We start from the raw sequence: 22,947 nt of genomic DNA, 5'->3' as shown, positions 1-22,947 counted from the left end.
TTAAAAATCCATTTTCTAGAGTAGAAAAAACATTTTTTTTTGATTCAAATAAATTAATCAATTTGAAATTATTATCTGAAATACTATTTTCTTACGTTCATGAAAGATTCCAGGTTAAACGCATTAAAAGATTAAAATGCTGGTATTTGAATATTATTAATCAAGGAAACTAAAAAATTAGTCAAGGAAAAATCAGGGAATTTTGAAAATGAATTTCTCGGACACTGCTTAATTCTACATACTAGCAATAACTGGCAAAACATTTCTGGAAACTTAAAATTACTTACAGTTAGAAGGGGGGATGGTGTAAACATATTTTATTACGGTTTGTTGCAGAAGGGAGGGGGAGTCTTAGGGAGGACCTATAATCCGTTACATAATTTAAGCACGGCCCCTAAGTGATTTTCAGCAAGAGTTATATTGAAAGATGAAGAGTTTGCAAATTATCTTAAAATCGAGGAAACATTTCTGGCCTTTAAAAGTGATAATGCGATTTCGAAGAATATTTTGTTTCGTGCATGGATCATACTAAAAAAATGAAGGATACGTTAGAAATTACAAATCAGAATAGATATTTTGTACACATAGTATATTTACAAAAAAAGTGTATAAACATTTTCTAGATTATAATTCATTTTAATATACGAGGTACCAAGTGCAGAATTTTCACGTAAAAACATTCCACGAAACATCCGTGGAATTTTAATGGAAGTTTTGTGCAACATTTTGTTGATAATAATAAAAAAAGTTTTTTTTGCTACTTGGCACCTTCTTACGAAACAACATGTAATGCGCATTTATAGATGGCAGTGTAATGCATACGAAGATGCACATTTTTTAAGTATACATAAAGCACGTTTCCTAATATACATCAAATGAGGACGTATATCAGTTATCTGTTTTTAATTTTTTTATGAAATGCTCCTGAAATTCCTTTTGAATTTCAAAATATTTTTAATGGAGTCTAGCGACTTTCACATATACCGCGGAATTTATTGAATGAGCTTTTTTCTTAAGGCACTGAAAATTACACTTCCTTATCCTACTATCATGGGCAGACTGAAACATCAACAGTTGACATGTTTTCTAATATCTATATACTAAAAGAAAATATTCTTCCATGAAAAGTATTTGCCCACAGTATAATTTAATCTGACCACATCTGATAATTAATTTCATATTAATTCCATTAATAGATTTAACAAATATTTTTTATCAGTTCATTGAAAGGACCTACAAAATCATCAAAAAATGTACAAAAGTAGTGCTGGTATCTCATTGTGGCGCCACTTCCTGACAGAATAAGATTATTAGTAATGTCAGGAGAAGTTCGAAACTTAGCATCAAACTGAACCTTCTTCGGTCAGTCAATGGTACCGTAATGACATAACTATGCTACTTACAAAAATGAAAGTCCTATTCAAGATGGAGGTGTACTGCTATCTGAACGAAGATGCGAAGGTGCAGCCTCATTATAGGCAATATCGAACACACTCTTCTTCTCCAACAGCTGCTGATGTCTAAGTCTCGTGCTTCCTTGTAGAGAAACAGCAATTCCAGAATCTAAATCATCATCAGTTTTCCTTGGTTCTTTATTGGGACAATGTTCCGGAGACAATTGCGGTGATGGATGAGGAACTGGTGGAGGATGCAGATAAAAAGGAATTGGAATCTTCTCATACTTGTATTCTGAATGTTGTATCAGAGGATGCTTTGGATTTGGTTGCATTGAACTTTCCTGAGCTGGAGGTTGTTTCTTAGGAGCAAAAATCTGAACAGTAAGATCTTCCTTGTGTCCTTCAGCCTTTCTCATCTTTCTACCTTGACGAACAATGGCTTTCAGCTGTTCAGACTCAACATTAACAGAAGGTTTTACTTTTTGCTTTGGTTTTGTAGTTACATCTGGATGAGCTTCAGTTGGTTTGGTAGAAGGTTCCCTTAGTTTGGCGACCCTTAACCTTTTCATCCAACGAGGTCTTTGTTCCTCTTCTTCTGCAAGTTTCCTATCCAATCTCTTCTTTTCCATTTCTTCCCTTTTCTGCTTGTACCAGGACATGTACCTGGATTGTGCTTTGACGACTTCTTCCTTCCCTGAATCAGATTTTGAATCTTTGTCTATTTTCGATTTCGTAATGTGCAGTTGCTGATGATGATCGTCTTTATGATCAACCTCTACTTCTTGTAACAATTCACTTACTGGTCTTCTTAGTTCCCGTCTAGGCGATTTATGAGATTGTTTCATATCCTGAGCTGGATCTACTTTTTCTTTTACAGCTACTGGCGAATTATCACGTTTCCTGATTTCTTCATCAGAAAGATGTGTTTTTACTTCTTTACGTGGTGACAAGCTTCTGTCTTTCTGATCTTTGTCTGTTTTTGATTTCGTAATGTGCAGTTTCTGAGGATAATCATCTTTGTGGTTAGCCTCTACTAGTTGTAACGGTTCATCAACTGATTTTCTTACTTCTCTTATGGGTGATTTATGAGATTGTTTCTTATCCTGAACTGACTCTACTTTTTCTTTTACAGCTATTGGCGACTGATCACGATTCCTGATTTCTTCATCAAAAACATGTGTTTTCACTTCTTTACGTGGTGACAAGCTTATGTCCTTCTGATCTTTGACTATTTTTGATTTCGTAATTTGCAGTTGCTCAGGGTGATCATCTTTGTTATCAGGCTTTACTTTTTGTAACATTTCATCAACTTGTTTTCTTACTTCTCTTCTGGGCGATTTATGGAATTCTTTCTTATCCTGACCTAGCTCTACTTTTTCTTTTATAGCTATTGGCGACTCATCACGACTCTTGATTTCTTCATCAGAAATATGTGTTTTCACTTCTTTACGTGGAGGCAAGCTGCTGTCCTTCATATCTTTGACTGTTTTTGATTTCTTTATGTTTAGTTGCTGAGGATGATCAGCTTTGTAATCAGCCTCTGCTTTTTGTTGCGTTTCTTCAACTGGTTTTCTTAATTCCCTTCTGGGCGATTTAGGAGATTGTTTCTTATCCTGATCTGGCTCTTGTTCATTTTTTACAACTATTGGCAACTTTTGAGGACTTCTGATTTCTTCATCAGAAAGATGTGTTTTCACTTCTTTATGTGATGAAAAGCTTCTGTCTATCTTTCTTGGATGTGTTTCTTTCTTCGGCTGTTTCTCAATATTAGTGATTGAAGCAGCTTTATCAAGAGGAAACTTCCTTTCCTCTCTTCTCGAAATCATCTTCCTAGGTTCGGAATCTTTTGTATTAAATTTTTCAGTACCTTTAGGTTTTTCGATCTCTATTCCCTTTGGCGATTTGTGTCTTCTCCTAGGCTCCCTTCTTGCGCTATCTTCTAACATATGGGACTTAGTAATTTCCTTTGGAACTGATTGTTTTCTCGATTTCCGGATAGATTTTGAACCCTCCATTTTGGAAAACTCTTGCCGAACTTTAGCATACTGAGGTCCTTTTTCAACTTCAGTAACAAGGGGAGATTTATCCCTAACGAATTTAGATTTTCCTCTTACTTCTTCATTTGAAAGATGAGAGTTTTTTGTTACTTTATCTGGTAAAGATGTTGGATCCAACATTTTTGATGGTCTTAGACGGGTTTCGATCCTACCATCAGATTTTTGTGTAATGCTTGGTTCTTTCGGATTCTGTTTCTTCAGTGAATCAACTACTACAGGTTTATGATAATCTCTTTCTTCCCTAACATCTATTTTCTTATCATATATAGCAACCGCAACCTGTTCAGGTATTCTTTGATAAAAACCTGCCAATGTAACTTCTCCAGTTTCTTTTTGCAAGATTCGAGGGCTTGCTTCAGAATCTTTTTTCACATTCTTATCATCGCGTGCTATAATTTGCTGTACATCCTTGATATCTGTTATTTTAAACTCATCATCTGTTAGTTCTCTAGTTGGCGAGTGCCGAGGAGTACGATAAGGTTGTGTTGTGAAAATTGTCTTACTAGACATATCACTATCTGTCGAGAAATCACTATCGTCTTCAGATTCATTGAATTTTTTGTATAAAAGTTCCAGTCTTTGTAACCGCTGTTGTTCTTCTGCTAAAACTTTAGCCATTTTTCGATCATGATCCTCATCTCGGAAACTCATTCTAATGGGTGTAGCTGATGTTTTGTTGTTTAAATTTGTTGTGAATTGTTGGTCCATGCTAACCACTGAATCAGAAATGGTTCCTTGGTCCGGTTCGGCAGTGAAATCTGACTCCATAGATATAGAATTTGACTTTGGAGTTGATGCTTTAGATACTGGAGACTTATCTACTATCTTTGTTATCATATCTTTTTTATTATCAGCTGTTACTACTTTTTCTGAAACATCTGATATTTCTACTATTTCTGATTTTTCATCTCTTTTCTTTGGAGGTATCATTTTTGTTGTACCACTATCAGATACAGTAGGATCTACATTTACATTTCGACAAATGATATCTTTTCCAGTTGAGCTAGGAGTAGAAGATGTTGATTGTTTATTTTGATCTGATTTTTCATCAGTTATCGTTAATCTTGGAACTTTTGGAGCCTCTGGTTTTGTTTTAACATCAGTTACTTTTGTATCATCGACAGTTTCCTTACTTTCTGTTAGAATATCATTATTCCTTTCTTTTTTTACACCAACTTCTTTTTTATCTTCTTTGTCAACTTTCATATCACCCTCCAATCTCTTTTCTTCTTCTAATTCCACTCTTTCATTTCGAATACAATCTTCTACTGTATTTGATTGTCCTCTTTTTTTTCTTTCAGTATCTTCATGTTTAACAACCATTTTTTTACATGCGTAACTTTTAGGTAAATTCACGTATGGAAAATCTTGCTTAAGTTTAAATACTACCTCATGACTTCTTGAATGGACAATATTGGAACTGCTGTTAGGACTTACTGTTTTATCTCTTTTTTCAATTTTTCTTTTCCAATCCTGATCTTCTGACATATTCTCTTCACTTTCCCCTAATTCCTTATTTTTTCCCCTCACATTTCCTGATAATGTTCCACTGTGTTTAATTTCGTTTTCAGTTTTACGATCTAAAGTTGGGGATTGTAAATCTGTATCAGCTTTATTCTCTTGTGTAACACTATTAGGACGTTTAATTGTAGAGTTAGTATCCTCACTTGTGTCAGTCGACTTCTGAGAGGCATCTCTATGTCTCATGGCATCTCCCTCCAGCATCAGCTTTTGAAGTTTTGGACTTGATTTCTTTGTATCCATATATTCTTCATTTGACAACGTTTTGGTTCTTTCTGTTGCACTAATTTGTTGCTGTAAAAAAGGTTTGCTGCAATCAGCTATTCCAGAAAATTGGTGATCTAATGAAGGTTTTTCATCTTCATATGCTGCAACAAGTTGCTGTTCTAGAGAAGGTTTTATAGCCTCATCTGTTATTATAAATTGCGGACCTACATAAAATTTCATATCTTCAGATGCAAGGGTTTGTTCTGTTAACAATCTTCTGTTGTCGTCTGTTATATCATGTTGTGTTACAGAAGACAAACTCTTATCGCCTGTAACAAGAGCTTGTTGTTTTAAGGAATGTTTACTTTCTGCATCCATCGTAATATCTTGTTTATTTGAAGGGGGTTTTCCACTTTGAACTGTTACAGGGGATCTTTGATTTAAAATCATTTCCCTTTCGTTATCTTTTGAAGCAAGCTCATGATGCAAAACCCTGTTTCCATCTGCTGTAGCAGATTCTTGTTTTAACTCTTCCCGCCTCAAATATTTTGTATTATGTTGCTCGCCCAAAATGTTTTTACGCCTTCCATCTCCTGTTTCAGATTGCCGTTTCAAACCCTGTTGTTTTTCACTATCTGTTCTACTAGGATGTTGATCAATCGGCAATTTTTCAGTACTAGTTGTTACAAGAGGTTCTCGATCTACAAAATTTGTATTTTTTACACCAGGAATGGATTGCTGATCTGATAATTTTTCGTCTACTTCATGACTATCCTTATCCAATTGAACGTTATGCTTCCCACCTTCAGCAACCTTTGACTTTTTTTCTTTCTCGTCGGGCACCATCTTTGAAGTAGGGGCTTCCACCCGAGTACTAACGATCTTATATGCTTTTTTCGAAACATCAGTGCTAGACTTAAGAGATATTTTACAGCCTTCTGTAACTTGTTTTCCAAGTTCCCCTCGTCCAATCTTTCGTCTATCTTCAGACGGTTTTTTATCTTCAGACGAATTATCTTCCTTTTTCAATTCTTTAGCCTTCCTTTTTGTAACCTCCTTAGTTCGAGAAAGAATATTTTTCACTGTTCCTCTTGAAACCTGCAATCTAGATTGTCTTTTAAGTTTGAAGCTTCCAAAAGATTTTTTTGCACTAGATTGCTCATTACTCCTTTTTATTACATAATTCTTTCCTTTCGCCGGAAAATCTTCCTGGTCCGAAATTTCTAAGCTAACGTTTTGAACGGAATGCTGATACTTCAATGGTCTCTTGTTTAACCTATCCTCTTCCTCCTTTTTCTGAAACGATTCAATTTCCTTTGCTAAGAAATTAGTTTTTAAGTCTCTATCAAGTTTCAATTCTAGATACTGTTTCAATTCTTCTTTCTTTTCATCTCTTATTTTTTTAAACTTGTTATCATCCTTCTTAGAATCACATGCTAAAGTATCATTTTCTTCATCTACTTCCTCAACCTTCTTAGATTTCCTTTGGCCAAAGGTGCGAATCTTTTTTTGCAAGGAACTGATCTCTTTTTCTAATACATGAAAACTAGGCTCTCCCTTTTTTCTAGCAGTACTTACCACAGAACTAGACTTCTCTTTAACATTCTTAGCTCTACCTTTCGAATAACGTTCTTTTTCTGTTTCGGGAGAAGTGGAATCAGTTTTCCCTTCGTATATTTTAAGCTTCTCCTTTCCAGTAATACTTTGATGAGTCCTTAGCGAATCATTTTCCTCATATTCCCTTGGAGAACTACTATTTCCTTGTTCATCTAATGAATCTGAAATTTCTTGAAGCACCTCAGGCGACACTGAAGCTCTTTTATTTTCCCATGAGTTAATGATCTTCTGCCGACAATCACTTGAGTGATCACAATCCTTTCGATGTATCTCTTCCGGAATAGTCGACTTGATCCAAATCGTCTTGACCAGTTTCGGTTGAACCTCGGATCTTTTCTTAACCTTTGTCTTTTTCCTTAACCGATCGTCATTTTCCGACTCATCATTGTCACTTCTACTACGAACTTGACGATCAGTTTGAGTCGCGGTTGACCTTTCTGTTTGAGTTGCAGTTGCTACTTGACCAGGAAGACTCTGAGTCTCAAGATAATTTACATCCAACAAAGTTTCTCCAGCATTTCTGGTCGTTTCTTTCTCCAAAAGTAATCTAGTAAGAAGAGCATTTTGTCTAACTAGCTCAACATCATTTATCGTGTAAGTCTGCACATTAGACTGAATACGATCATTTGTTGAATTTCCAGCAATCTTGGATACCGGATTACTAGCCAAGGTTTCTCCACCTCCTTCTCTTGGACCTTGACTTCCTGTACTATCTTTTGTGTGCTCTTCCTTTTCTTTATTCTTTCCATAATTCTCTCGATCAATCACCAGTCGCTGAAAATCTGGTCCCAAATCATCATAATGGTATCTCTGATCAGGATCCAACCTCTGAGGAATTAGTAGAATTTCCTGTCTTATTGGTGACATTTCCTTAAGGTGTTGGTGCGATTCCATGCTAACACCTTCTATATCATGTCTGCTACCATGCAGATCTTGTCGCATTTCTTGATCTTCAATAAACCTTTGTAGTAAAATATCCTTTCCATTTCTGTAAAGATGAGAGGGCTGCTCGATTACTAGAGTAGCTGGAAGATGAGCCTGACCTTGTCCTTGAAGCTGATCGCGTTTTTGAGCTCGAACTCGTTCCTCATCCAGACCTCTTGTCACCAATCTCATAACTTCAGCATTTCCTTCTCTGAAGAAGTGTTGTTCCCGAATCTTAGCGTACTGATTAGCCAGTTGTTTTTGACGCGATACATCTGAACCTCTCGCAATTTCGTGCCTGCGAATCGAATCTACATCAACTCCATCATAATTTCTAGCATGAGCTTCCACATCCTCTATGTATATCCTGTCATCATCTGACCTTCGAATAAATTCCCTGATTCTGTGAACTGGGATCGGACTCTCTGGTAATCTTAATGATAGTGCGTTCCTCTTTGGTTCGATATCCACTCCTATTTCTCGAACCACATCACCTGGAAGAGATGCTAGTCCGTATTGTTTCGTGTTTCGTCGGTTGAACTGCCAGTTTCTCTTCATGGGATCTGCACTCCAAGCTTGCTTTTTGGTGGAATCCGTTATTACACCTGAAAATAGTCAATTTCGAATTGATTAGATATTATTTTAGGTTTTATGGATGTGGAATCAGAAGTTTAAGCAGGAGAACTCTACATGCACGTAGTACCAACTAGTGAGTTCTACACGTGCGCAGTGCTGCTTACCTTCTAGAATAGGACGCTTTCTTCGTAGATGTCGATGTGGTCGTCCATCCTCTCTATAAATCAGCGTCTCACTCGAATGAATTCTTCTTTTCCTAGGCTCCATGTAAAACGGACATCCAGGACATATGCAGCATATTATCAAACATATGATCGCAAGGAGGACAAGAACACCCAATAGAATCAGCAGCCCCGTTAAGAGCTTGTTCTCAGTCTTGTAAACTGTCTGGAATTAAACTTTTAACTCTTTACTTCTCCAAAGTGAGCTTCAGGAACATCATTAATCCCAAGACCAAATATTATTGTTGGGGTTTTCTTTCTACAATTTAAAATAAATTCGTTTTTACTTACTACTGCTTCATTTTGTTTCGAAACAGAACTATTTTTGTTCGCGGTGACTTCTGGTAACGTTCCATCAATGGGGTCCATCTTACTTATCACCCCAACTCCATTAATTGCTAATATGTCTCTAATTTTCTCGATGTCCACTAACGTTCCTGAGCCCTTTTGCTCCACACGGGCCTCGATCACACTTCTGCAATAAAAAATCAACTCCAATCAATCAATTAACCTAAATAAATTGCTAAAAATAGATCAATTTGAAAATTTCCTGATACATTATTTGTCGTCAAATGAATGTAGGTACTTTCTTTTGGTTTTTAGAATGAGTTCATTGCACAAACGCGTATATATATAATTCATTTATAAGAATTAATATATCGTTTAAACCATATACATATTTCAATCAGGTATTCATCTTGATAGCGAAAGAGTTCATTTCAGTCTTCTCTTAATCGATTAAAAAGAAATGATTGTAATGGACAATTGCATCATTATTTGTTCAAATAATAAATTCTACAGAATCCTATCGAAAAAAAGTGGTGTAATGACATGTCTTTAAAATCTCGCAATACGCCTGTGATCTCGAAGTTATTAGAGCAATGTTAATGAAAAAGAGCAGTTAATATAAATTTATTGCATTCAGAAATACTATACTGAGATCTAAAATTAGTTATTTACTATAAGATTTCTTGTTAAAATTAAATTCAAATTCAACTTTCTTCCCAATAGTTCCAAATTGGTGGCGCTGCCATAGCTACCCAACAGGCGTATTATTGTTTTGGAAAACCTGTCTTTCTTAAAATTTAGGTTGTGTTAGTATTTTCACTAAAAATTAGCATTTTTATACCAAGATCCTCATCTAGATTCCCAATTCCAATGATTGTAGGTTGTTAGCGTTGTGAATCGAAAATGCGTACATATGTTTGAACAAAAAATATTAGATTTCAAAGGTTCATTTTCTTTTAACAGTTTTAGGCCAGATTACCGGTGTACACCAAAAATTGGTATTTTAAAATAAAAATCACTGTACTCCGGACAAGATTTGCAATTTTTAAGAGATTCATGTTCTATCTTTAAAGAAAATCTATTATTTTAAATAAAAATCATTAGATTTGCAGAAGATTCACAATTTTTAACAACCTAAGGTTATGTTGGTGTACTTCACAACAGCTAAAATTGGTATTGTCCAACAAAAATCATTAAATTCAAATTAAAGAGTTTTGTTTTAAAATAATGAAATTTACAAGCTTCAACAATTTTTTATTTTTTCAGTGTTATTTATCGGAAATGGTAATTTTTATCAGTAAAACATTATATTTAAAAATTATAATTTAAACAACATTTAGAATTTCTTGAAAGGTTTGCATTATGTTATTATTTTTCGCCGGAAATTAGTATTTTAAGTAAAAAATGGTTATTTCAAAACAAAACAAAATGAAAATTATATGCACAATTCTGCCATTCAAATTAAAAGATATATAAGTGACATTTTTATGAATAATAAGTTTTTGGTATCGTTGCATTCGTAAGAGAAAGCTGCATCTGTGTTAACAAAAATGATTAATTATTAATATTTACTAAAAGAAACGATTGTTTATAAATGAGGGAAGTCAAAAAAGTTGAAAAATATAACAGAAAAAGTTACGCAAAACAAATTTTGTGTCTTAAAAGTTGTACAAGGCATGCAATACGTCATCAGCATATACAAATGAAAAGAATTGCTTGCATAAAGTTTGTTGTGCACACAAAAGGGCAATACAATTTTCTTAATGGACTGACCATTATTTATTTTTTATTAAGTGTTTAATTGAAGATAATTAAAAATTTATTCATAAAGAAAGAGCTTAAAAACAGCCAGAAGACATGAGATGACAAGAGTATAAGTTCGATTTTTCTTAAGGGCCGTACTTACATTCAGTAACGAATTATGGGCACTCTTCATGACCCCTCCCTCCCCTTCTTCCTATCCGTAATGTGAGGTTCCCAGAAATTATAAGATATGGAACTTGAAACTAATGGCAATTTGTTGTACGTTATTTAAGACAATTCGTGCTTTCCAGGCTGAAGACTTCATTTTAAAAATTCACTGATTTTTTCTTGACCAATTTTTCATTTTCCCTGACCCTTTAATAGCCCTCCTTTGTATAGCCCTTCCGAGAATCTACGCCGCGCCGCAGGTAGTTGTAACAGGAGTTGCACGGTGTGTGCGGGGTCTGCGTTTGTCACTGAGGCAAGCCTACAGGCGTGAACAAACAAAAGCGGAGCGGGCTATAATGAGTTACTTCCCACCCATCGTCAGCCCCAAAATCGGCGCTATAGAAGAGTTTCACTGTAATTGAATTTGTAACCTAAAAAGATGAATTCTCAACGAAAAGTGCAATAGTTGATATTCCAACTAAAAAAGAGAAAATTTTGTTTAAAAATATTATTCTTAGAACCAAAAAGACGAATTTTCAACAAATAAAGATTTTTCAGTTTAAAAAAAAAGTTCACCTAAGGTGTTGAACCTTCAAGCCAAAAGACGAATTTTTTGTAAAAAAATGGAATTTTCAACGAAAAGATATAAATTTTCAGCAAACAATTTAAGTTTCTCCAAAATAGTCAAATTTTCAAACAAAGAGATTCATTTTCTACTAAAAAGATGAATCTGCAACAAAAAATGTTTTTTCTTTTGTTAACAAAGTTGTTCAAATAAAATTAAGAAAGAAAAGTTGAATCCTCAAACAAAGAAGATTAATGGTCAACCAAACAGTTGCATCTTTAATCAAGAAAGATGAAACTTTTACTGAAAAAGATGAATTTTCAAATCATAAAGAAAAATGTTCAGAAAAGAATATTTTAATTTTCATCCAAAAAAAGATTTTAGTTTGACTTTTTAACATCAAAATATAAGTTACAAACAAGAAGTAGATTGTCTACAAAAATAGTTGAATTTTGAACCAGAAAACACGAATTTTCCAGAAAGCGGTTAAATTTTCAACCCAAACGGATGAATTTTTAGCAAAATTGTTAAATTCTCAACCAAACAGTTACATTTTTATCCGAGAAAGATGCAATTTCCACTAAATTGGATGAATTTTTAAATCAAAAAGATAGATTTTCAAAAATTAGTCTAATATTTATTTTAAAAATATATAAGTTGACTTTCTAACACCGAAATATCAATTTTAAGCGAAAAGTAAATTTTATAACAAAATCTTTGAATTTTTAATCCAAAAACACGAATTTTCCACCAAAAAGAATTACTTTCTCACAAAATTGTTGAATATACAATAAATAATAAAATTATAACTAAAAAGATAATCTTCACAAGGAAGTAACTGCAAACGATAAGGAATATAAATACAAGGCAAATAAATTACTAATCAGAATGTTGTATCGGGCTTAACGCAAGATCTTATTTAAAAAATTTCCTAATTTTTCCCGACTTAATTTTCATTTACCTTGAGCATTAATATTTAAAGACCATAATCTTAAACTTGTAACATTCTCAACCTAGAATCTTTCACAAACGGAATAATACAATTTTTAATTAAAATAGAAAAATTTAACACTTATTATACCTAAAAATTATTTTAAATTATGAAAATGTCCTGATTTTTGCAAGATTTTTTAAATCCCCGAATTTTCCCCGACTAATAAAATTTCCTGACTTTTCTTTAAATTGCTGTTGGCTACATTCGTTTTTCACTCACCAGGTTTCTTTAGCGCCTAAAGTTACAATCATATTAAATTTCTGTACAAAATTGTCCCGAGTTATTTGTTTCATTTTCGAATTTCTAAATGTTTTTTACTGTTACGTAATTTAGGTAAGATCTCTTACTTAATTGAAAGTAGAATATTCTCAAAGTAGTATGATTGAAAGCAAAAATAGAGTGGAGTTCGATGTTGCTGTCAGTGTCCATTAGAACCCTTACACGAGGTTTCGGGTTCCCTTACTCAGAGTGACAGTAGAGCAAGCTGGAAATTCAGGTAGTAAAAGTTTTATGTGACCAGACAAAAGTTACCCTCGCCCTTTTTTCTTTCATTGTTTGAACTCTGGGATATGAAAATATATTATGAATATATCTATGTATTTATCATAAAATTTGACATCATGAAAGGGAACAACATTTGTCATCTGCATGTTCGAAAGTGACGAATTCGATACGGACCATTAACACGTTTGGTACATCGAATCGACTGGCTGACCAAACCCGCTTTTATCTACTACGCAATTTATACACTCTAGCCAGACAGTTTATGAAGGTTCAGTAGTCAAAAAGTCGGTCTGCATTATTCATGTTATCAAGATGAGGGTAAGCAGGGGAACCGTCATTTATTTATCTAAAATGAATTTTATATTTTATGCCACAAAATATTTTTAAATGTTTCAAAAGAATTACTCTTGTTTCCCTTATTTTCTAGAAATTTATCCTTTTTCACGTGGATTCACTGAAATGGGAACTGAATGAATATGACCCAATAAAAAAATAAAACTATTTTTCATTAAAAGTAAAGCCTTTTTTTAATTCAAAAGTCTACTAATATATTTTTCGTATAGAATTAATGTCTTTTAGTTCAGTATTTATTTTATTATTTGTTTGAAAATTGAACAATTTTTATTTTTTAGGAAAATTTTTTGCCTTTTTCAGGTGCCAATAAGAATATTTTGTGGTGGTTCTCCAAAATTTGGTCGTTAGATTTTTGGTATTATTTTTTGGAATTTGTCACATTAACTTGATTAATGGACGTTAAATAAGATCTTAAATTTGATTTTAATTTCTTTTAAATTTCCTAATATTTAGTTTTATTTTTTTTTTTGTAGAAAATTAAACTATTTAAATATCCCAGTGGGCACAATCGTCAAAGAACATCTTTAGAACGTCTTAAAAATGTCCTAAGTCAGTTCATATAACGTTCCATAAACATACAATTTTCCAGAGACGTTTCAAAGACGTAATTGGAACATAAAACGTTTGAGGAATATTATTTGGCCTGACTGAGGACAGTTTTTAAAACGTTCGGATGACGTCTTTTGACTTTTACGTCCAAAAAACGTTTTAAGGACGTTCCAATTACGTTCTAAAATATTGTGCCCACTGGGATCCTTATTATTTTATTGTTAAAAATGAAAATTCTTTGACTAAAAATATATCTATTCCATTCAATGTGTAGAATTATAAAAGTAAAAACAAGAATCCAAGGACAAAATTTGGACAACCACCATAAGCTGTTCCTATTGTAATTTGGAAAAGATAATTGCCCTAAAAGAGAAAAGAAAAATTTTTTTTTTGACAAAACATAAAAAAGAGGAAAGAAAAATAAGAAGGCAACCAACCAATTCTCCTAACTTCTCTTTTTACTTATTTCATCATTTTCATTTTTTTTAATCACAAAAAAAAAACGTTTGTAAAAAAATAATCATCAACGTTTCGGTACACATACAGCACTCTCATCAAGGAAAACAAAATATAAAAAAATTCGAGCAGGCAGGAACAGAAACGAAACCACAATGCCTTATCTCTCTGACACCCAAAAACCAAGTTGGGCTTAAAATGCGAAAAAAAATAAATAAATACTTAAAATAAGAATATTATTTTTTTAGGGAAACATTGCAAAAACATCCAAAGAAATCATTACATGGTCATCCGGACTCGTTTTTTAAATAATAATTTTTCAAATTACCAGTTATTTTTAATATTGTGTTTTGGGGTTGTGATGGACTCTTTGAGAATCAAATTAAAATTTTGTTTCGAGAATGCAGTGACCGCATTATTAGTTGAAATAACTGTTCTCAAAGGATGGCCATCTTTGTGAATCTTTCTCAAACCCATAACATCAGGCAAAACCTGTGTCTTCAGTATTGATATCATTTTATCTTATATCTTTTACTCAAAATCCTTTCTTCCTTCAATTGTCAAGCTTCTTGAAAGTGTCTGTTTTTAATTGTTATACCGGATTTTCATTTAGTAAATCAAAATATGTTTTTTTACATCTTGACCCTTACTTGTTTCTCGGATGTCAGGGAGAAAGCATCGTTGTTTCGTTGCGGTTCCTGTCTGCTCGAATTCTTATTTCTTTATTCTTCCATCTTAATAAAGGTGCTGTATGAGTGCTGCAACGTTGGTGACTATTTTCTACAAATGTTTTTTCGTTGTGTTTTGATAATAATAAAAAGAAAAAAGACGAAAGAATTAAAAAAGGGAAGGAAGGGGACTTGGTTGGTTGCCTTCTCATTTTTCTTTCCGCTTTTCTATTTTTTGTCCCAAATAGAATATTTTTCTTTTCTTTCGTAGCAAAATTTTCTATCGTTTTCAAATTATAATAGGAACATTTTATATTGATTATCCAAATTTGTTCGCTGGATTCTTCTTTTTATTTTCAGGAATTCTGCACTGAAAGAAATGAGTTGCTGATATAGTTATATTGCGGGTTAGAGCAGCAATCTATATGGCTGGAATAGACATAGCGATGGCTGATATAACGCGCAATATGATTGTACCAGCAATATATTTCTTTCAGTGTAGGATTTAACTTGATTATTGGACGTTAAGTAACATTTTAAATTTGATTTTAATCTAATTTAAATTTCTTAAATTTTTACCTATTCTTTCTCTTTGGTTGAGAATTCGACTATTTTTCTTAAAAATTAGTATTTTTTGGAGAAAAATGGTATTACCACCTTCAAATTTTTGGCAGTTATGAAATGAAATCGAAGAAAAAAAAATGACAAACAATGGGGGAGGGGGGATATTTGTGACGTCGACCTGGAGGGTTTAAGATTCGTATGATAATCTGCAACAAAGATGGGGAGGGGTGCAAAAAGTTTCAAAAATAGCCTGAAGTATTTTTTGAACGGCTCCTTCAATATAGATTAACCAATTAACCTTAACCTTAACTTGACACTAAATTATTTAAAACATGTCTTCAGTAAAAATAGTTTCACTTCATAAAATTTATATAGATGGTACATAAGAGATATGCTGCAGTTGTAGAAGTATTAAATAAAACTTATGCAATAATTATAATACTTTTATATAACGCTTATTTAACATTCATTCGAATAGCGATAACTTGCAGTAGCAAAGTAGTTTTGTATATACTTATGTAACGATTATATGACATTTATTACGTTTCATTTCCTATGTAGCTTTACAAATAGTCATTTATACTGTGAATGGAGGTAAAACTTACTTTTTTCCACCGTCAGAATCACTTGGCTGCGGAATGTAGGGTCGAATCGCCAGAATAATAACTCGTCCCCCAGTAATGGCAGCTAATGTGTCGGCAGTTTTCTCCGGATCCGGATGTTCTTCAGGCATTACAAACAGTACAGTACGAACTCCCATCACAGCTCCTCTCAACACTCGTATTCGCGTTTGACTTGAAAGATGTGGCACTCCTAGGGTTTGCCAAAAACATTTTTCAATTTTACACATTACGCTGACATTATTAACAATCATTTAAAAATATTCTGGCTCCTGAATTTGATGTTTACAAAGTACACTCAGTCACCAAGATGTTTAAATCCTGTGTCATATGAAAAATGCATACAAGTTCTATAAAACTTACGTAACATTGATGCCATATTTACGTAACATTTACGTTACATTTCCGTAGCATTTACGTAATATTTATGTAATATTTGTATTACATTTAGGTAACATTAATGTAACACTTATGTCGCATTTATGTACATATATGTACGTTTATGTAATATTTATGTAACATTTATAGTAGGGTCATTAAACAAAATTAAAATACCAAATATAATTTATTCAAATAAAATTTCATTACGATTGATTTTTATGGAGACCTATTTTTGTTTTTAATTCACAATCAGTCACCAGAATGTTTAAATACTGTGCTATCTTACATATGCATATGCTTTCTATGAATCTGACGTAATATTTGCTAAACAGTTACATTACGTTTATGCAACATGGTTGCAACATTTATGTTACATTGAGGTAACATTAATGCAACATTATTGAAGAATTTATGTAACATCTACGTAACATTTATGTCATATTTATGTCACATTTATGATAGGTCTATGTGAAATTTGTGTGAGACTTATGTTACATTAATTTAACTGTTATTTAATGGATAAAAAATGTACCAAATGTAATTTAGTCGCATAAAATTTCATCTAAAGTGATTTTCATGGAAATTTGTTTTTGTTTTTCATCACAATCAGTAATCAGATTGTGTAAATACTGTGCTATATTACAGATTCATACAAGTTCCAAAATCTGATGTAACATTTAAGAAACATTTATGTATCATTAGCATAACATTCATGTAACATTTATGTAACAGTCACATAACATTTATCTAACATTTGCGTATGATTTGCGTACTATTTATGTTAAATTCATTTATACTTTTGGGTAATAATAATTTTACATTTAATCAACGATTAGTTAATAAATAAAAAGTTCAACAAATATAATCTAGTCTTAAAAAATTTCATCTGAATGGTTTCCATAGAAATTTGATTTTGCTCTAAAATTAAATCAGTCACTAGAATTTTTAAATACTGTATTATGTTACGGATTCATACAAGTTCTATAAATCGTATGTCAAAGTTAGGCAACAGTTCCGTAAAATATATGTAACCTTAATATAACCTATATGTAACATTTATGTAACACTTATATAACATTTATGTCAAATTTACATACCCTTATTTAAACGTTCATGTCACAAATAAAAAATTGAACACATATAATTCAAACGCATACAATTTCACCAAAAGTTATTTTCTTGGAAATTGGCTCTACGTGTGAGAAAAAATATTTACCTAAATCGTAAGCCCTTGCAGTTAAAGTGAAAAGGGCGCCTTCCTCAGCTCTTTTGGTTCGAACATCTTCATTATTTGCATCCATAGTTTTATTAATTTTGTAACCCTGAATTGTACTCTCCAAGATTTTAACAATTTCTGAAGCATTTTTTATTATCTTTCCATCAGGCTCTAGAGTTCTTGAATTCTTTTCCTTGGCACTCTTTGGGTAAGTGTTCTGCCTAATGTATCTTGTTTTGTTAACAGGATCTCGTAAAACCAATTCTCCCGTGACCTCGTTCAAATAAAACTTGTTGTCGTAGTTCCCGTGTATTATTTCGTATCGCACTACATTGTTCGGAGGCTCCGCATCAGCATCAGTCGCCTGAAATCCATGGAACGCTATTATTTCCCTGGGCAAACAAAACTGGCGAATTTCGTATGCAATTGAGTGTGGCATTTTAAATAGAGCAAACTCTACTTTGAACAGATTTTGATGTATTTTTATAAAATGATTAAGACTTCCAAGCATAATGTGTCCTTAATAATTTTCTCTTTTAGCAAAATTAACAGATTTTTTTTAACAACGAATGAAATTTTTAAAAATAACTTTTTAAGTATGCCATTGCTCTTAAAATTCACAAAATAATTCAAACAGAGGTGAAATCATTATGATAACTATATGTCAATCATTTATAGAGAGTTGGAGTAAACAATTGCTTATAATGTTATAAACAAGTTAATGATCAAGTTTTATTTTTTCGTGATTTGCAATGATTAGTAGTTGAATTAAATTTTTTTTATATCATTTAAGGGAAACGAATACAGGGTTACGAATAGTTAAAAAAAAGCTCCTCTTTTTTATTATCTAAATCATCTCGGTAGAAAAATATACAGTTTCAAAATTTCAGAATGTATATGCCCAACTTTTTAGCAGAAAAAACTAGAAAAGTCTTTTACGCGACTTTTTAGAGTCATATTTTGTAATTCAATAGAGATGAATTTATTTAAACAATCATTATGAACAAATTGCCATGTTTATGATTTTTCCATGAATAGTGAACATCTGTAATCATATAAATATTTCAATCTTTTTCTCATGAACAGTCGAATTTTTGAAAAAGAAATGTACTAAAAATATCTTGCCAATGACTTTCTATGGTTATATTTTTCAAATTGAGAGTAAATGTTAATTATTTGAACTATTATTATAAAAAATCCATTCCTATATCTTTTCCATAAATAGGATAGGATGCTGCTATATTTTTAAAATGACAAAATTTTTTTATTATTGCAACAATTTTTATTTTAAGGCTGAACCTCGGCCTTTTATGTCCACTCGCCTATCTCTTTCTGTAAGCTTATGTACATATCTCGTGGAACATAATAAAGATTTATTATTATTATTATTATTATTATTATTATAAACAATATTCAAGCCTCTTCACCGTCGTGAAATTAGATGTTATTGAAAAGTTTTTTTGTTGTTTCATGTTATATGTTTAAAAAATTTTTAAGTTATTTTTCTTATGTAAATTAAGTTCAAAAACTTAAAAATGTACAATATAAAACAAGCAAAACAAAACTTGTCAAGAACTGCTACTGTCACGCTGATGTAGAGGATGTTCATTTTAATACGATTTGATTAAACCGTAGGACAAAAGTCATTTCAGTTTTTACAAGTAACCGTGACACCCTTCAAATCATCTATATAATTCTAGAATTATGAATCGATTACGCAAAAAAGTTTATTTTATAAAATACGGTCAAAAATCGCCACTTAATTATAAAAATTGTTTAAATAATTAACAGGTTTTGTCATTTCTGGGAATATGACATTAACGAGTCAATGATACGACATGATTAGTTAATTCCGTGCGAAAATTGATCATTTTCATTGGAAAAAGGTAAAAATAGAAGTTTGTTTATGAAAGTTATTCAAATAATTAACATTTTCCGTGAATTTGGAAAATATGACAATAAAAAGTCATTAGTAGGATATTTTTAGTTGATTTAGAAAAAATTAATTAATTTTTGAATTAACTGAAAAGGAGCAGCTATTTTTAAATAATCGTAATCTTAAATTATATTCTCGCATATTTTTTTGTAAGAACTGAATTTCTAAAATTGCAAATCATGCGCCTTGTTTTATTGAATTTGAACATGTTTAGAGCAGTGGCACAATTAAAAATTTATATAACAATATAATTGCTTTTATAAAAAATGCTTGCTTCGGCTAAAATGAAAAAGTAACAGTTGTATGTTATGCCTGGAATCCTAATGGTAAATGAAAAATACATCAAATTCTATTAAAAATTGAATTGTCGAGCATTTTTTGTCAAAAAAATGCTTTTTGGCACATTGTTTCGGTCTGTCCGTCTGTTGTAAATTTTTTCCAGGCTGGAGACGGGAATGAGGGAATGCGAGTGGAGGTACTAGTGAGATAGGGATGAGAAGGGGAAGTAGAAATAGAGATGAGAAGATGTAGGAGTAAGTAAACATAGGAGAGGGAAGTAGGAGTGGATAGGGAGAGTAGGATGAGGGGGTGAGGGAAATCGAAAAGGGGTTTGGGAGGGCTCGTGAAGACTGATATGAAAGGGGAAGTAGTCAGTGAGGGATAGTAGGGGATGTAGATTAGGGATAAGAAAAAGGAAGAGATGAGAGGGAACTGAAAGGGAGGGAGTGGGGAAGTAAAAGAGTGGGACTGGAGTGAAGGAGATGATTAAATATGATCGTGCAGAATAGAATCGAAAAAAACATAATAGGATAGAAGAGAGGTGGGAAGTGATAGAGAAAGAGGGCAGTTAGGAACGACCTGATTAACATCTTAATATGCTACGAAGTCCTTATTTCTAGGCGCATGGTACCTACCTTGACTAATCATTTAGAATTTGGAATAAGATTTAAGATTCGAATACCTTTAGGAAAGCTGGCATGGAAAAATTGGTCAGTTCTCCATTAAGTGTGAACTCATAACTAGGTTTATCGAATATTGGAACGTTGTCATTAACATCTAACAAGTTTACGATCAGAGGAACAACGCCTCTGAGACCTCTGCCAACCTCGTCTCGTGCTTCCACTGACAAGTGTAATCGGGAAGTCAATTCTCGATCGAGTTTACTCCCCATAGCGACGGATATTACTCCGGTATTGGGATCCATTGTAAATGCTTCGCTACCAGGTCCCGTGATTCTAGTATACAGAACCATTCCATACAATCCGGAATCTTTATCAGTTGCATGAACCTGAGATTGAAAATAAACCAGACATTCATATAATATCTTCAAAATCAGTACAATTTTTAGCCTCAATTCTTTCTCTTTAACAAACTCTAAAATTGAAATCGGTTAAACATTACCCTCAGTTGTGTTTAGGCGCCATAAAATATGGGATATGTCATGTCGAAAATAAATTTAACAGCTCTTTGAAATCGCCAAGGCTGTCTTTTAAATTACAAATTATGTATCCCATAACTTTAATTGATGAAGTGAAGTTACAATTTGATTTTTCTAACTTAAAGCTGACTAAATTTCTAAAGGTCTGTTCAGGCAGATTTCAAAAAACTTTCGAGAAATTTGTTCTTAGGATTGAAAAATTACAAAAACCTCAATTTTTAATATTTGTCCAACCAACTTTGCTTATTTTATTAGCATTTTCTCAAAAACTCATAAAATTCGTACATAAACTCTCCATGAAACTTCATTTTTATCATATGCTAGCAAACCCGGCCACGCATTGCTGTGGCTCAGTTATAATATGTTGAATTTATATTATACTAAACTTGGCTCCATCTATTGGCTGCTTACCCCACCTAGATAACGTAAAATGTTGAAGTGTCGGTCAACAATCTAACTTACACCGCCTTCTGTTAGAAACTTGTGGAGTATACAAAAAAAAATTAATTTGCAATATAAAGTATTGAAGCAATTAAACGAGATAAAAAGTATCCTATCCTTTAAGTTGGATCAAATTGCGTCGAAGCAGCTGTTAGCTATTCCGATAGTTGACTTTGAAGAGTTCTTTCGAAAATGGGAGTTTTGCAGAAAGACCTTGTATGTAAAAATTATATATGTTTTCGAGAAAATATAAATAAAAAGATTAAATTAGGTAGTATAAATATACAAAATTATTATTTTTCGTATTTCTTTTTTTACTCAAAAGACAAAGTAATCAAATTTAAGAAAAATTAGCTTCCACAGGCCTCTTTGAAATTTAATTAGCTTCAATTCAAAGAAACTTTAAAATCGGTAAAGAAATACTATTGTATAAAATAAAGATGCATACCCGAAATTTTCAAATTTTTCTTATGGAACCCGATTCTTTATAACTTAGGGTTTCAATCAGTGCTTGCTTTAAGAATATAAAGTATGTAACTAATATTTACCTGAACTACTTTTGTCCCTACTGTCGAATTTTCTGAGATTTCGACTTCATAAAATTCAATATCAAATTTTGGTGAGTTGTCATTAACATCTCTTAAAAATATCGTTACTGGAACAGTTGCTGATAAATTTGTCGAAGGCCCAACTTCTTGGGCTGTAATCTGAAATTAAAAGAGTCAATTAGATCATTTTTCTAGATTTGACCACAAACATATTTTTGATGACTCTCTACTAAATTTACTGATTTGATATTTTAGAAACCTGGTTTGGGGGTCTTAATAAAGATATGTATAAATGTGCAACATTGCAATTGATTTGATTCTATTAAAATATATTTTATTGATCAAAATTAAGATTAATGTAATTGGAGAACCTGAAACGTTCAATCAATAGAATTTCTACGTTACTTTTACATTTAGTCTATGAATTAAATTATGGTCTAAATGGCTAAGAAATCATCCTATCAATACGAGGTGTGTTCAAAAAATAAGGTTACTTTATAGTTTTCTCAAAAAATATTCATTTATTCGTCAATATTTATGTTTTCCCCTTCAAAGTAATCCCCCTTAGATATAATACACTTGTGCCAATGCTTTTTTCAATCATCGAAGCATTTCTGATAATCATTTTGTGGTATAGCCTTGAGTTCTTTCAGGGATGCAGTTTTTATCTCCTCAATCGTTGAAAATCGATGCCCTTTCATGGGTCTCTTCAGTTTTGGGAAAAGAAAAAAGTCATTGGGGGCCAAATCCGGTGAATATGGAGTCTGAGGCATGACTGTGGTGCTGTTTTTGGTCAGAAAATCTTTCACAAGCAACGATGAATGAGCAGGTGCATTATCGTGATGCCCAAAACGTCCGAAAAGATAGCATGGCATGAGCCAACCGATATGCGAACATCTTCAGCAACTTCTCTGATGGTAATTCGGCGATTTTTCAACACCATTTCTTCCACTGCTTGAACGCTTTCATCTGTTGTTGACGTGCTGGGACGTCC

The 22,947-nt window shown here is 32.5% G+C and overlaps 1 protein-coding gene across 1 annotated transcript in view; it reads right to left on the bottom strand.

The window, feature by feature from the left end:
• Window positions 1-1,420: 1,420 nt before the first annotated feature.
• The window catches only part of LOC117181186 (titin), a 49,310-nt gene continuing 27,783 nt past the window's right edge, over window positions 1,421-22,947 (bottom strand). Inside the window, exons 10-16 of the mRNA XM_033373754.1 lie at window positions 21,954-22,112; window positions 20,488-20,814; window positions 17,591-17,954; window positions 15,979-16,186; window positions 8,812-8,995; window positions 8,464-8,686; window positions 1,421-8,328 (exon numbers count right to left, since the gene is read on the bottom strand). Of these exons, the coding sequence (XP_033229645.1) occupies window positions 1,421-8,328; window positions 8,464-8,686; window positions 8,812-8,995; window positions 15,979-16,186; window positions 17,591-17,954; window positions 20,488-20,814; window positions 21,954-22,112 (8,373 nt within the window). The remainder of the gene's footprint in view (window positions 8,329-8,463; window positions 8,687-8,811; window positions 8,996-15,978; window positions 16,187-17,590; window positions 17,955-20,487; window positions 20,815-21,953; window positions 22,113-22,947) is intronic.

This window comes from Belonocnema kinseyi, chromosome 10 (genome assembly GCF_010883055.1).
Source record: "Belonocnema kinseyi isolate 2016_QV_RU_SX_M_011 chromosome 10, B_treatae_v1, whole genome shotgun sequence".
Classification (NCBI taxonomy): domain Eukaryota; kingdom Metazoa; phylum Arthropoda; class Insecta; order Hymenoptera; family Cynipidae; genus Belonocnema; species Belonocnema kinseyi.
Note: the sequence above shows the minus strand (reverse complement) of the source record. Positions and strands in the feature narration are given on the sequence as shown.